We start from the raw sequence: 14,714 nt of genomic DNA, 5'->3' as shown, positions 1-14,714 counted from the left end.
TCCGTTACTTGAAATAGATGAGTATTCAACTGTAAGATAAATGTATTTTACTTCATAACTGCATTAACTCTGAAGGCAGTGTAGAAGGGTCAGGAACTCGTCCCTGCTGAGCTCCTACACCTGCACACACACACACACATCTCCCTGCTTCCACCACGGGGCAGATCCAAGGCTGGTCCTGCAGCCCCTCTGCTCCCACCTTGGACCCTGCAGACTGCTCCACTTCCTGTCCTCACCCTCCCACGAGCAAGGAAAAAAGGAATTGCTGCCATTCTCCATCGCTTGTTGTCCTCCACCCAACGTAGGATCTAATTCCAGATGTTTGGTTTACAAAGAAAAACAGTTTTTAATGACCTTTGGCCTCCTTCCTGACACTCAACACTTACCATGTTACACAGCACCTCTTTTTCTTTCCCCAGCAAATCAATTTTGCAGGGTAGCAGAAGTACTCAGTGTCTCACCGTTATGTTACTGCTGCATTTTTAGTATACAACACTTTCATTTTGGGACTTTTTTTTTTTAACTCTAATGATTGCTTTTCTCCTCAAACTTGTGCAACGAATCACTATGCGAAGAACTCAAATCATTTCCAATGTTCAGAATATCTTGATTGACTAGAAAGTGTTATTCTGTTGCAATATTTGATTGTATAGAGACACACTGTATTGTTATGAAAAAGCAAAAAAGGCTGTGTATAGGTTTTTGGTACTATGTACCACCTCTTATTTCTCTCATACCCAAGCATTCATGTACTTAAAACATACTATATTTAATTGTGTTTTGATTTAAAATATATAAATATTAAAATTTGTGTCGATTTTCTGTTTTCATGGGGTTTGAAGTTACATGGGATGGGCTTTTTAATGTGAGTTTTAGGGGTAATTTTGCCCACGTTTCTTAATGGATTATGTTAATGGCAATGTGGTGAATAAGATTAATTCTTAAAGTTGCTCAATCGCAGGACTTGGTAGAAGTTGGGCTGGGAAAGATGTAAAGGGGCAGGGGTTGGCCCTGAACTATTGAACCACGCTAAACTCTGACGTGTTTTAGTGCACCCCTGCCTCAGTTTCCCCCATGGGCAGGAGGGGGGAAAATCCTGGGCATGTTCAGGGATTACAACTCCCACATTTGGGTATGGATATTGCTCAGAGCTGCGTTTCCTTAAACTATGGGCCGGATTGAGCGTGAGAGGCTCGGCCCGCTTTGGGTCGTTTTGGACCCGCGGGAGTTGTCCCTGGGCAGCCTCGAACCTGCGGCCCCGGGGCGAGCGCGCCGCTCCCCGCCGGCCGCCAGGGGGCAGCAGCGCCGCGCTCGGGCGCTCCCCGCGCGCTTCCGGGCCACGTGGGGCACGCGCGCACATGGCCGCGGTGAGCGGGACCGGCACCGGGGTGAGCGGGACCGGGATGGGCAGCACCGGAGAGCTGCAGGGGTGGGAGTGCTGCGGCGCTCCGGGGTCTCCTCGCCCTCTGCTGGGGTTCCCCCGCGCGGCTCCCGCTCGGTGCGGGGTGTTTCTGCCTCCCTCGGCCCTACGCGGGTCCCCCTGCGGAGGTTCCTCCTCCCCCGGCGGTGTCGCTGCCGGGGCGGGGGGCTGTGCCCGCTGCCCGGTGGGATTCCCGCCGCTGAGCCCGCTGTCCCGCAGAACATGTCGCCGGACGAGGAGGATGTGCAGCGGCTCCTGATCCAGTTCCGCGATGAGGCAGGGGAGTGCCTGGGCTCGCCCTTCGACGTCCCGGTCACCATCACTCCGGACAAGCTGCAGCTGGTTTGCAACGCCCTCCTGCAGAAGGTGAGACCCCTCCCGAGCTCCCCGGCACCCCCGGCCCGCCCCTCGCTGCCTCACCTGCCCTTCCTCCCGCAGGATGAGCCGCTGCCTCTCGCCTTCTTCATCCACGATGCCGAGATCGTGGCGTCGCTGGAGAAGACCCTGGCAGGGCAGAGCGTGGAGACAGAGAAGGTTCTGGACATCATCTACCAGCCGCAGGCGGTGTTCAGGGTGCGGGCGGTGACGCGCTGCACCAGCTCCCTGGAGGGACACACCGAGGCTGTCATCTCCGTGGCTTTCAGCCCCACGGGAAAGTACGAGGCTGTGGCTGCAGGCAGGGGTCGGGGCAAGGCGGCAGCTGCCGCGGTCCTGCCCTGGGGACACCGTGCTGAGCTGTTCCCCCTCTCCCAGGTACCTGGCGAGCGGCTCTGGGGACACCACTGTCCGCTTCTGGGACCTCAGCACGGAAACGCCACAGTTCACAGCCAAAGGTGGGTGCTGGGGAGTGCCAGGGGGACAGGACAGCCTGTGACCCCATCCCTCACGGACCCCCTGAGTGCCTGGGGGACGAGCAGAGCAGAGCCTGTCTGAGCTGTCCAGGCTGGGGCTGCAGCCTGGAGAAGGAGTGGCTCTCTTTGGCAGAGTGGAGAAAGAGGGGCTGGCCAGGAGGAACACAGAGTGGCTCCTGCTGGGACACGGGGACAGTCCCAGCTCTCCATCACACCCACTCGTGCTCTCTCTGCCAGGTCACCGGCACTGGGTGCTCAGCATTGCTTGGTCACCTGATGGCAAGAAACTGGCCTCGGGCTGCAAGAACGGCCAGGTACACCTGGGGCTGGGGGGGATTAGGGGTTTTCTTGCTTCTTCAGGTACACCTGGGCTCCCTCAGTGTGGGTCTGGGGGATTAGGGGTTTTCTTGTTTCTTCAGGTACACCTGGGCTCCCTCAGTGTGGGGCTGGGGGTATTAGGGGTTTTCTTGTTTCTTCAGGTACACCTGGGCTCCCTCAGTGTGGGGCTGGTGGATTAGGGGTTTTCTTGTTTCTTCAGGTACACCTGGGCTCCCTCAGTGTGGGTCTGGAGGATTAGGGGTTTTCTTGTTTCCTCAGGTACACCTGGGCTCCCTCAGTGTGGGGCTGGGGGGATTAGGGGTTTTCTTGTTTCTTCAGTTACACCTGGGCTCCCTCAGTGTGGGTCTGGGGGATTAGGGGTTTTCTTGCTACTTCAGGGGTGTCAGGGGGCTATCCCATTGTTTGGAGCAGGATTCCATTCCCCAGAGGAGCTTTGTGTGTGGCTGTGTCACAGCAGTGTGAGAAGCCTCTCTGTGCCAGGCAGTGCTGTGGCATTGTCACCTCGGGGAGCTCTTGCTGCTGAGTCCTGCTGTGCAGATGCTTTTCCCTCTGTCCAGGAAAGAGTCCAGGCCCTGTATGTGGTTGTTGGCAGGCGGCTCCATCACGAGGGAGGTGTCTGGAGTGGGGATGGGTCAGGGCTGCTCTAAGCGTGATCCAGCCGTGCAGCAGCAGCCTGCTCACCGTGTTCCCACACAGACACGGCCAAATTCCCTCTTGCACAAGTGTGAAAGGAGTTCAGCCCTCACAGTGAGGCAAAATTGGTGTGCTTGAAGTGCAGAAAAGCCTGGGGAAGCAGGAGTGTGTGGTTAAATGGGAGCTGAGCTCCTGAGGGGCAGTCGCTGTCTCTGACCTTTGAATGGTCTGGAGCAATGACAGCCCTCACAGAGCTGCCCAAGCTGTGATGCCAATCCCAAGGAAATGTCCTGGGCCAGGGTGGTTCAGCCATGGTTTGGTGCTGGACTGCCTTTAATTGAACCCAGAGAGCTGCTTGTCCTCTTTTTCCCTATTTCTCCTAGGTTCTTAAGTAGGGGATGACTAATGCCTTGGCTCTCAAGATGAACATTTATGTAGAGAGAGAATCAACAAGAGAAAACCAGCATGTGTCCCACCCACAGCATCCGATAATCAGCAGCGTTTAGCTGTGGCTTTCACTGTGCTCTGCAAACACTCCCTGAGTTCCTGGCACAGGGTGGCTTTTTGGGGACCTGCATCCTTTTTGAGTTGAGGCAGATAACTTTGCAGCAGCAGCGTTGTAGGCAGACAGGAGGGCAATCAGGTCTCATTCTTTTGGGTGTCAGCTGATTGCTGCAGGGATTTGGAAAGGCATCCAGCCCCCTTTCCCTGCTGGTGCAAACATGATCCCAAGGACACCTCTGCTTTCTAAATGGAGCTCCAACGTCTGTGGGATTCACATGATGTCTGTGGCCTGACGTGACCCTCATGCTTTCTCTCCTGGACAGATCTTTCTCTGGGACCCAGCCACTGGCAGCCAGGTCGGCCGGGTGCTCTCTGGCCACTCCAAATGGATCACATGTCTGTGCTGGGAACCCCTCCACATGTAAGTTTAGGGGCCAGCTCAGCCCTTCCCTTTGCTCCTGTGGAAAAGAGCAGCCTGACCTGAAGGGCATTGCTCCTGTTTGCCTTTCTCCTGTTACAGGACAAAGCCCATGTAGAACAGCTCTCAAGGTGAGCTGGGAGAAATGAGTGCAGCTGGGAGCCAGGAGTCCCAGCTGCTGCTCACAGCCCCTGTGAGTCCCCGGGGAATCACTGCCAGGCTGTGTCTCTTTTCCCCTGGGAAAAAGATACACCTGCCTGTGGAAAACACTGCTTTTGTGGTGCTGGACAAACACTGAAGGGCTCCAGCAATGCTGAGGTGGGAGCAGGGAAGCCTGGTGGTGTCCAAGGGCAGAGCACTCCTTTCTGCTGTCCTGATCCTGCTGGCCTCTGTCATCCTGTTTATCAGCAGGCATGATTAACTGTACAATCCCCTTATCCCTTCGATCAGCTAAAGCTCCCTCTGGGAGAGGTGGGTGGAAGGGGACAGTTGTAGCCATTAATCCAAGATGTTACAAAAATAAATAAAAAAGAAAGAAAAAGGGCCCCTTCAGAGCAGAGCCCTGCAAATTGAATTTGCCAGTAGGAAGCTCCAGCTATTTGCAGACAGTTAACTGGATTAGCAAAAAAAAAATGATTGTAAGGAAGATGAGGAAATGGGGAGGAGAGACATGACCTGCCAGGGCTGCAGTTCTCTTTTTTCAGCCAGTTCCAGTGCCATGGGAGGGGCTGTGCTCTTCCTCACTGCTGGTGCCACCAGCAGAGTGATAAAGATGTGCAGAGGACAGAGGGTTGTGGCTGCCCTGTCCTTGCTGGGCTGTGGCCAGCTGCTTCCAGATGTGTTCAATTTGCCCCCTGAGCCACAATGGATGTGGATGGACAGTGTTCCTGTCAGCACAGCAGCACTCTGTCCACAGGCTGGAGATGAAGCATGGCAGAGGCAGGGGAACATCCAACACATTCCCAGTGCCATGGATCTGTGCTCCCTGTGTGAGGCTGATCCCCTGCCCAGGGCTCTCTCCAGCCTGTGCCAGGGAAGGTGCCAGTTTGTGGTGACCTTGTTAGCCAGTGGGTTAAAGCTGTGCAAGCAAGGTCATTACCAAGGCCTCAGCTTGGTTTTACCCTGGATTGATTTCTCCAATGTGCAGCCCAGGAGATGGTTTGGAGCAGGCATTTGTCTGCCTCTCCCCTGCCTTGTGAGACCTTGTTCTCTGTAGGTCAGTGCTCTGCCCCTGTCTGGCCTCTCTCTGACCTTCAGGCAGAAGAAAGTTGTATTTTATTGCCTGCTGGACCCTTGAATCCTCTGGGGCTGGTGGGGAAGGAGCTCAGGGGAGCTGCACAAATGGATTTGATCTCTTTGCCCAGAAACCCCGAGTGCCGTTACCTGGCCAGTGCCTCCAAGGACTGCAGCATCCGCATCTGGGACACCCTGATGGGCAGGTGTGACAAAATCCTCACAAGCCACACACAGTCAGTGACCTGTGTGAAGTGGGGGGGCGATGGCTTGCTCTACTCCTCCTCCCAGGACAGGACCATCAAAGTCTGGAGGAGCCAGGATGTAAGTGAGGGACTGCCCTTGGGCTGCTGGCAAAGGGGGCTGGGCACACTGTGGGGTAGCTTTGTCTGCTCTTCCTGGCACAGCTCGTGCCCTGGAAAACAGAGCTGCTGTATCTTCCTGACCTGTCAGACCTGTTGCTTGGCACCATTTGCAAAGGGGTATCTGTTGTGTGATGTTTTCATCCTTAAGAGCATTAAACGGGGCTAAAAGCTGGAAACATCCCTGCAGCAACCTGAGCTGATGGGTGTTGTGCAAGGGAAGCTGATTCCTGAACTCAACAGCGTTGTGCCTTCCCTGCTTACTTAGCCTGCCTGCAGCTGGGACAAGCAGGTTTGGAAAGTTTGGGCTGTGTCCTGTCCCCGTCTGAGGGTGGCTTTGTCCCCAGGGGGTCCTGTGCCGCACGCTGCAGGGCCATGCTCACTGGGTGAACACCATGGCCCTGAGCACCGACTACGTCCTGCGCACCGGCGCCTTCGAGCCGGCCGAGGCCACCATCAACCCCCAGGATGTCAGAGGCTCCCGTGAGTGCAGCACCCACCTTGGAGGCTGGGGGAGGACTGGTCATGCTGGAAATCAAGATTTTTCATGCCCATGCCAGAGTGGAGCAGTCTGGGGGATGGGGAGGTCACTCTGTTTTCCTTCCAGGGATTTTGTTCCCAAATTGTGTTTTGTAAATTGAACGGTCACAAATGTTCCTGCTAAACCTACAGAGCCAGGATTGGAATTGGCATGACAAGGTTATAAAATTTCTTTTCATCTGAGGATTGCCAATCTCTCTTTCACCCTCCTTTTCCCTTTTTCAGTGTCAGAACTGAAAGACAGGGCACTGCAGAGGTACAACCAAGTCCGGGTAAGTCCCTTTTGTTCCTGCTGTCACTTCTAACACTGTCACTGGTGAAAGCAGTGGATACCATAACACTGGTGTGCTTCCAAGCTCTCCACACCTGACTTCTACAAAACTTGGGCTCTTTCATCCCTTTTTCAGGGCCCAGAACCAGAAAGGCTCGTCTCAGGGTCAGATGATTTCACCCTGTTTCTCTGGAGACCAGCAGAAGACAAGAAGCCACTGGAGAGAATGACAGGCCACCAGGCATTGATTAACCAAGTCGTGTTCTCGCCAGACACCCGGATAATCGCTAGTGCTTCCTTTGACAAGTCCATAAAGCTCTGGGATGGTAGGACAGGAAAGTGAGTTGGTTTGTTCTGTTAGAGGTGGTGCTGGTATGGAGTCTGTGTGTAATGCTCAGGGCACACAGGGCCCCCCAGGTCATTGCCAGCAGCTTCCTGCCAGGTTCAGCTTCTCTAGCTTCAGCTCATACAAAGTCACTCTGCTGCCTCTGCTTTTTTGTGCCCTTGGGAAGTCTCTTGTCTGGCTTTTCTTGTGTCAGGGTGTCTGTGCTTGGCTCTGTGTGTGCAGCCCCACTGTGACTCAGCCCCAGCACTGCCTGGCACCTGTTTGCACACCCTGTTGCTGCAGAGTCGGTTCTCCGGGGCAGGCGCAGCTGTGGTGGGATGGGATGTTCCACTCCAGTGATCTCCTGAAGATGTGTGTGTTGGGAACTGGAGACTGACCCAGTTTAAACAGTTCTTGTGCCAGAGAACAGCTTGTTCTGGATGATGCAAATTCTTGTAGTTACAAGTACTGCTGTTGGTATTTGGATGCTCCTGTAATCCAGCTTTTAACTTTCAGCTCCAGTACTGGTGAGCTCTTGGAGGCAGCACTCCTCCCTTGCAAACCAACCTTAACGCTCATGAGCTTGGCTTTCATGTCAGCAATTTCAAAGGTCCTTCTAAATCTGGGCTGCTCAGCCAGAGAGGGAAGGACACACCTGTGCAGTGAGGCTGAAGTGTTGCCTGCTGGATAAGGGGGTGAGATGAGGAGGCATCCTCTAGAAGGTTCTGAGCCCACTTGGGAGAGTTTTTGATGGACTCTGTCTAGCAATTCAGTGCCTGGAGCATGCTGGGCATCCTGTGACTGCTGGTGGAGAAGAAACATGAGGACAAGGGCAAGTTTGGAACAAAGCCTGCTGCTCTGAGAGCCTGTCCTTGTCCCCAGGTACCTGATATCACTGAGGGGCCACGTCTCAGCCGTGTACCAGATCGCCTGGTCGGCCGACAGCCGCTTGCTGGTGAGCGGCAGCAGCGACAGCACCCTCAAGGTCTGGGATGCCAAGACGAAGAAACTGGCCATCGATCTGCCCGGCCACGCGGATGAGGTGAGCTGCCTGGGGGAGCCGAGGTGTTTGGGAGGCAGGAGTGAGCCCTCCTCCCAGCACAGGTGACTGATTTCCATCACACCAGGTGTATGCGGTGGATTGGAGCCCGGACGGACAGAGGGTGGCGAGCGGAGGGAAGGACAAGTGTTTGCGGATGTGAGTAACCTGTTTGTCCACGAGGGCTGCGGGTGTCCCTCAGAGCCACAGTGCCCTTGCAGAGACCTGCGTGGTTAGGGCATGATCTCTTGCAGAGAGCACTGTGTCAGATCCCAGCTGGGACACCTGACCTCTCTCAGGGCTGGTTGATAACTAGAAAGCAGAGCCTCTCCAGCTGAGCAGTCAGGATGAAATTTGACTCAGATATTTTGACTCCTGGAGAGGGAAAGGAACAGTTGCACCAGTTGGTCAGGTCTTCATTTCTGACCTTTTTCCCTCTCCCAATTATGCAGACAAATTCCTGGGAGCTGGTTGCCATTTGACTGTGGCTGGTGACCCCAGGTCCCTGCAGTGCTGCTGGTGCCTGCTGGGCCCTGTGGCAGAGCTGTGCCCCTCCACAGGGACACAGCAGCTCTTTCCCTTTCCAGATGGCGTCGATAGGAACAGTGACATGGAGCTGCTGGTCCTGCCCTCAGCACAGTCCTGGGAGATCTCCAAGGTGATGGACGAAGAGACTGACCCAAACACAGCTCCGTGTTCCCGTTGGCAACTCTCCCTCGTGGACTCTTTCCTTATATTTATTTAAGGAAATTTTAATTTTAGTTCTTAATAAGAGCTGTGCTTTGCAGGATGATTTCCTCTGAACATCACAGGAGGGATATCTCATCTGCCTCCATCTCAACTGGCTTTTTATTGGAATTTCAGCCTCACAGTAGCCACTGTCCTGAAAGGGACAAGCAAAGAGCAGAGACTGCTCGTGCCCTTTCTTGCTCTGTGAAGAATCCTGTGGGGAAGAGAGTTTTAGTGGGAACAGAGAGGGTTGTCCTTGTGTGGCCTTCAGAGAGAGAGAAAAATGGGAAAATTCAGCACATTATTCCATTGCAGAATTGTGCCTGGCTGCATGTCTGGGACAAAGATCTGCTGAGAATGAGGACTTGGGGCTTCTTGTTATTCCAGTAAGGTTTTGCCTTTCCACACAATCCCATTTCCCCATGGGCTGAGCATTATCTGCCAGTGATCCCCTGCATCCACAGCAGTTAACTCCTTGGCTAATCTGTTCAGGGTGCAACAGGCCTGGACTTCAAATGACTGCTGCAGCTGTGCTGAGTTTTCAGGTTTTAGCAGCTCTTGGGAATGGGAAAATGAGACTGAACAGGGGAGAGAGTGTCCATTTCCCATCCACCACTGGCTTGGGGGAAGGAAGGATAGGGTGGGGAAGAATGGAGCAGGAATTCTGTGTGGCACTTGTCCCTTGCCCTGGATACGTGCTGAGAGCAGGGCTGGGACCCACACAGAAAATAGCAATACTTCCATTGCACAGGGCTGGCTCCTTCTGGAATTTCTCAAGTGCATTTACTTGCCCAGTGGGTGAGAGGGATTCACACTGTCAGCTGGGTATTTGTAAGTTTGCTTATGAGCCTTTTTATCAGTCAGTTCAGGCTTCCAGCCATCATGAGGTGAATAGACCTGGACTAAGTGTTTATTTCCAGGATGCTTATGAAACAGAAAATAAAAGATGTTATTAATAAGGAGCAGAAATTACACTGTCAGATTTAGTTGCAGTAGGTTAGCATGAAGGTCAAAACATTTTCATAGCCCTCATATGCAGTGATTACTACAACTCAGAACAGGAGTTTGGGTCTCAGATACTTCCCAGCTGCAGAAGATGCATTTTAGGACTTTATCCCTGCTGGCAGGATTGCTTTGGAGAATTAAGATTGTGCAGTAATGGCCTTTTGCTTGTCTACAAGTGTTCAGGTGAGCCAAAGGCTGGAACTAAGGGTTAAATCTTTAATATGACTGAGAAAACAATTTGTAGTTCCTGTATCTCCTGCCAGCCACGTCAGCAGGGATCTATCTCTGGGATCTTTTGGGAAGAGCTCAGTACCCATACCTGCTCTTTCATTAGGGTGCTTCCTGCAGCTCGTTCCTGCTGACAGCAAAGGCCAGGTTGCATCCATCTGCATAAACAAAACCTTTTGTAACTCACTGAGGTAAATGTGGGACAGGGTGCCTTAAAACCAGCTGGTAAGTCTGCCCTTGGGGAGAAGAGGTGCAGGTCACTGGTAAGAGCCAAGAAGCCTGCCTAGTTTCCAGGCTTTTTGGGGTGCTTGTGCTAAAGAGAATCACCCACCCTTGGGAGTTCAGCTCTGTCCCCAAGTTGGACTTGCTGCAAGCAGCAGCTCCTGGTTGCAAGTGGCTCTTCCTGAGTGAGGAATCATTCTCTGCTCCCTCCCCTGGAGAGCTGCTCAGGGTCACTGTGCCCTGTCAGTCCATGGTGTGTTTTGTGTTGGAGGCAGGGATGTATCAGAGCTCAGAGACATGATCCTGCTGTGGGAACTGGGCTTGGCTGTGCATGTGTGTAGGTGTACCTAAAATATCAGTGTACCTTGCCCACTGATTTCCAAACCAAAGCAGTCACTGTGCCCTTTGACCATGCTCTTGCCATCCCTTCAGACTCTGCTTCTGTGACATAAAGCCTGATTAAAACTCACCTTTCTAATTCTGGAGCAGAAAGGGGAAGGGAGACCTCTTGAAGAAAGAGAGGGCCTTGCAACTAAGTGTTAAGCTCTTGGCCTTAATCTTCCTGTGATCTGATACCAGGTAGATTTTTGAACCATGCTCTGTGATAGCTTTGCATGTAAACCAAATGGTATTTTCTTATCTAAGCATCTGCTGCTATTTTTACCATTCATACAGCACCAGCCTCCATGCATACTAAGAGCTGGCCCAGCTCCAGCTGTATTCCCAAGCAATTCCCTGACACTCCTCCCTCCCAGTTTGATTTGAATGCGGCATTTCCCGGGCCTGGCTGCAGGCAGTGCTGCTCAGGCACTGGGAAGGAAGGAAGAGCTGCTGCCCTTCCCTCCAGAGCTGCCTCCTGCCTGGCAGGAGCCGCAGGAGCGCGTGACCTCCACGCTGGGGATGGGAGCTTTAATTAGCTCATTTGGGCAATTGCAGATGCAAATTGGGGTTGGTGGTGTTATTATTAATGGGGGAGATGTTACTTTGTGTTAAAGGACAAATCTAGGAGGTGGGCTGGAGGTTTGTGATTGGTTTTCTGGAAAACCTACTGAAATGCCTGAGCTTTCCCAGTGCTGCTTGATAGGAATCCTGGGATCTGCTTCCATGTTTCAGTCCAGTTCCTCCTGAGTTACTCATTAAGCATCCCACACAGGTTTTCTTACCACAAGGGTGTTATTTTTTACTGGTAATACAAGAATAATTTTAAGCATAGCCAGAAACTGTCCTGCAGAGCCCTCTGACACTTTCTCCTTTAAAAGCTCAGCTGGTGCCACCATCAATTTTGTTACAAATCCCAATGGGAGGACAGTAGTGATAAGGACTGGGAAGTGTGCCAGTCCTCTGAGGAAGGTTTACCTGTCTAATGAAATCCTGAGTGTGATGGAGGGAGGAAAGGAAGGATATGGAAGGATATTAGAACACCTGGAGTGAAGTTGATAGCTCTGAGGTGAGCAGGATGCTGTCAGACTCCTACCTTTGGGAACTGATTCAGATAAATGAGGCCTTAAAATCCATGTGAAAACTCTTACTTGGGGCTGTGTCCTGCTTATCCATGCAAGTGGAGTGTGTGTTGTGTTCCCTGGGTCCTTGGAGCCACATGTTCCTGTCCTGTTCGACTCAGATGATCTCTTGAATATTTTCCCAGATCTGTAATTTAATTTCCATGTGCAAGTTTATAGCCTGGGGAGAGACAGAGACAAGAAAAATTTTTCAATGAATAGGAAGAAAATGAACTTCATTCATCGTTCTGCATGAAAAGTAGGAAAAGCAGCCTTGTTCTGCTTTTTTTTTGGGTCAGCCCAGGCGTTACTCAGGTGATGTTTCTACCTCAGGGCTGCATTTTGGTGGTGTGGTATGGCAGAGAAGGGCTTGCTGTAAGTCCATTAGTGCTTTTGAGGATGAAAGGTGTTAAAAAACCTCAAGGCAGTGATGTCTGTGTTCTGTGGAGCTGCTGCCAGATGAAAGCATCCTTCTCTGCACTCAGACAAGCAACCTGGAATTTGCTAATTCCTTCCCAGATGTGTTGCTCTTGTGATCACAAGTCCTGGCTCACAGCTGAGGGACTAATTTGAAGCAAGGTAGTGCAGCTGGGAAGGAGCCCCAGAGCCATCTCCAGTACTGCTGTTCTGTTTTCTTCCCTCTGTGAATGGTGGGTGCAGAACTGTGGGTTGCTGGTGGTCTCTCCTGCAGAGCATGATGTTAAAAATGAACCAACTCAGGACACAGTGCTCCGTGTTTTTGAAGGATCACCGGGGTGGATCAGGCAGCTGCACTGGGTGTTTTAGTGCCCTGCTGCATGGTTAGAGCAGAGCACCCCCAGGCAGTGCAGGCTAAATGCTGGATATCCGTGTGTGTGAGCAGCACAAGCTCCATGGGGTTATCCTGCACCTCTCCCAACACCTCCGGCAACGAGGCTCCCTTTGGAAAAGACGAATCCAGTCCGTTCTGCCTCGGAACTCTTCCAGCATCCCAAGCAAGTCAGGGCGCTGTCTGTAGGCTCTGTAGTGCTGATGCTGGAGTTCCCGACGCCCAGAGAAGCTCCCGCAGCCGCCCTCCAGGCCCCGGCTGGGAGGAGTGACCCGCATGCAAATCCCGCAGCCTCCAGCGAGCCCTCGGGTGCCGCTCGGGTCCCGCAGGGTGTTTAGTTATTCCGGTCAAACCTCGCTGCCGCTGCCGCCTGTTTGTCCTTGCTGTGCTGAAACAAACCTGCTCCGGGGCTCCAGCCCCGTTAGGAGGACAAAAGGACGTGAGGCAGTGCCGCTGCCCAAGGGAAACGTGTCGGGAAATGTGTTTGCAAGTGGGATGCAGGATGGGTGGCTTGGTAAGGGGTGTGGTGACTTTTATCTGCTCAAAAGGCATCTTCGGAATGAATTTGGTTTTTCAGCTTCCCTAAAATGTAGCTGGTGACATTGATTTTGGGGTGAGGATACACGCTGATGCTGGGAGGATTAATACTGAAGTGAGAATTGGTGGATGGCAATAAACAACCAGTTCTGAGGGAAATTATTTTTATGAATCAGAATATTTAACACATGGAGGCTTGTGGGCTTTTTCCTGGTTTAAAGGGACACTGTGAAGCGTATCACAAAGTGTCTGTTACTACCAACACTTTAATTTATGATTAACTTGGAATATTTTTACATCTCATTTATTCTTTCCACAGGGGTGTTCTGAGCTGTTGAAATTATTGGCCAACTCCACTTTCTCGTTGTTTGTTAGGTTAGTGCCATGGGAGGATTTTGGATGGGAGCTCAAAACTTCACCAAATAAAGGGGGGATTCAGTTTTGAGGGGATTTTAAGCCCTTTGGTTCTCTTTGGCACAAAACAGATTTCTCAGGATTCCTCTGATAGCTCAAAATATCCTTCATAAAGCTGTCAATCTTCCCTTAAGACTCTCTTGCTGGATATTTTTTATATCTAATTTCATTGTGTGTGGAGAAGCCTTTAGCTGAGGAGGTCCTGACATGGCACACCGCTCCTGGTTTGGAGTGTTGGAAGGCCAAGGGAGGTAAGTGAGGAATGGGGAGAGGCCCAGCTGCAGAGCTCCTTGCTCAGTCTCTATTTTGATCTGGTGACACTGAAAGCAGAGCCTGGGTCACAGCAGGGCTGAGTGGGGTCAGAGGGGTCACACCCTGCATCCCCTGGGGATACTGGGGGAGCCTGGAAGGGTCTGGAACTGGGTGTGGAGGTGGTGTGATGGAGAACATGGGAAGAGAGCAGCGAGGAATGGAACACAGAGGAAAGGAGCATAATTATGTGAACCTGGAGGTGAAGGTCAAAGGCTCCATGTGACTGTTTGGTGGCTGGTTGGGTTTTTTTTTAATGTTTGTACGTGCTGTAAACAGCCCCAGGCTGATCTAAAAATGCTGGGAGGCAGGGGCTGTGCATTACAGGCGTTGTTCTCCTTATAAAGGGAGCAAACAACTCGAAGTGTCTTTGGCTCCCAGCACTTTGGATGCCTGCTCCTCCATTGCCTCTCCATTCATTTAAATTCCTTGTTTCAGGTTTGAGGGAGAGTCTTGCTCGCTACTGGAGCGGGGACAGGGCTGAGAGTGTGTGACCTGGAGGAGGGACAGGGCTGAGAGTGTGTGACCTGGAGCAGGGACAGGGCTGAGAGTGTGTCACCTGGAGGTGCTATGTAACCAGTGCCACTGCCTTAGAAACCTGGGATGATCCAGTACCTGACTGTCCCAGCTCTTGTCCTGTGCTGCTCCGGTCCTCTCCCTTCCCCTGGTGGCCCCTCAGCGTTGTCCTCACTGGCGGGTGCGCCTGAGGCGGCCGGGGAAGGGCTGAGGTGATGGCCGGGCGTGCGGGCTGAGGTTGGCCCCTCTGCCCGGGCGTGAGGGCAAGGGCGGGCCCAGGGTCACCGTCCTCACTGAGAGGACGACCAGACCGGTCCCTCGGAGCCCTGACCGGAGGGGTGGGGGCCGGGCCGGGCTCGGCGGGGTCCCCGCAGGGCTCGGGGCACTGGCCCCGCTCTGAGGCGCTGGCGGCGGAGGCACCGCAGGTTACGCGGGGTGAGGCACTCTTTGGCCGCCGGCGGAAGCACCCGAGCGGCCGGGCCTGCGCACTGCGGCCTATAAGAGCCGCGGGG

General features: G+C 52.9%; 1 protein-coding gene across 2 annotated transcripts; it reads left to right on the top strand.

The window, feature by feature from the left end:
- Positions 1–1,340: 1,340 nt before the first annotated feature.
- NLE1 (notchless homolog 1) lies at positions 1,341–13,510 on the top strand. Of its 2 annotated transcripts, none has more exons than XM_064394285.1 (13): positions 1,341–1,367; positions 1,640–1,786; positions 1,859–2,076; positions 2,174–2,253; positions 2,509–2,585; positions 4,071–4,168; positions 5,530–5,722; positions 6,108–6,243; positions 6,526–6,572; positions 6,708–6,910; positions 7,779–7,938; positions 8,024–8,094; positions 8,523–13,510. In XM_064394285.1, exons 1-13 carry the CDS (start codon positions 1,359–1,361, stop codon positions 8,533–8,535), a joined length of 1,452 nt encoding a protein of 483 aa, XP_064250355.1. In that variant the 5' UTR covers positions 1,341–1,358; the 3' UTR covers positions 8,536–13,510. The 2 variants fall into 2 exon arrangements, with proteins under 2 accessions (XP_064250355.1, XP_064250357.1); XM_064394287.1 differs by lacking the exon at positions 1,341–1,367 and adding an exon at positions 1,380–1,388.
- The last annotated feature ends 1,204 nt before the right edge of the window (positions 13,511–14,714 follow it).

This window comes from Passer domesticus, chromosome 19 (assembly GCF_036417665.1).
Source record: "Passer domesticus isolate bPasDom1 chromosome 19, bPasDom1.hap1, whole genome shotgun sequence".
Classification (NCBI taxonomy): Eukaryota; Metazoa; Chordata; class Aves; order Passeriformes; family Passeridae; genus Passer; species Passer domesticus.
The sequence above is the reverse complement of the archived record's forward strand: the minus strand, read 5'-3'. Positions and strand labels throughout refer to the sequence as shown.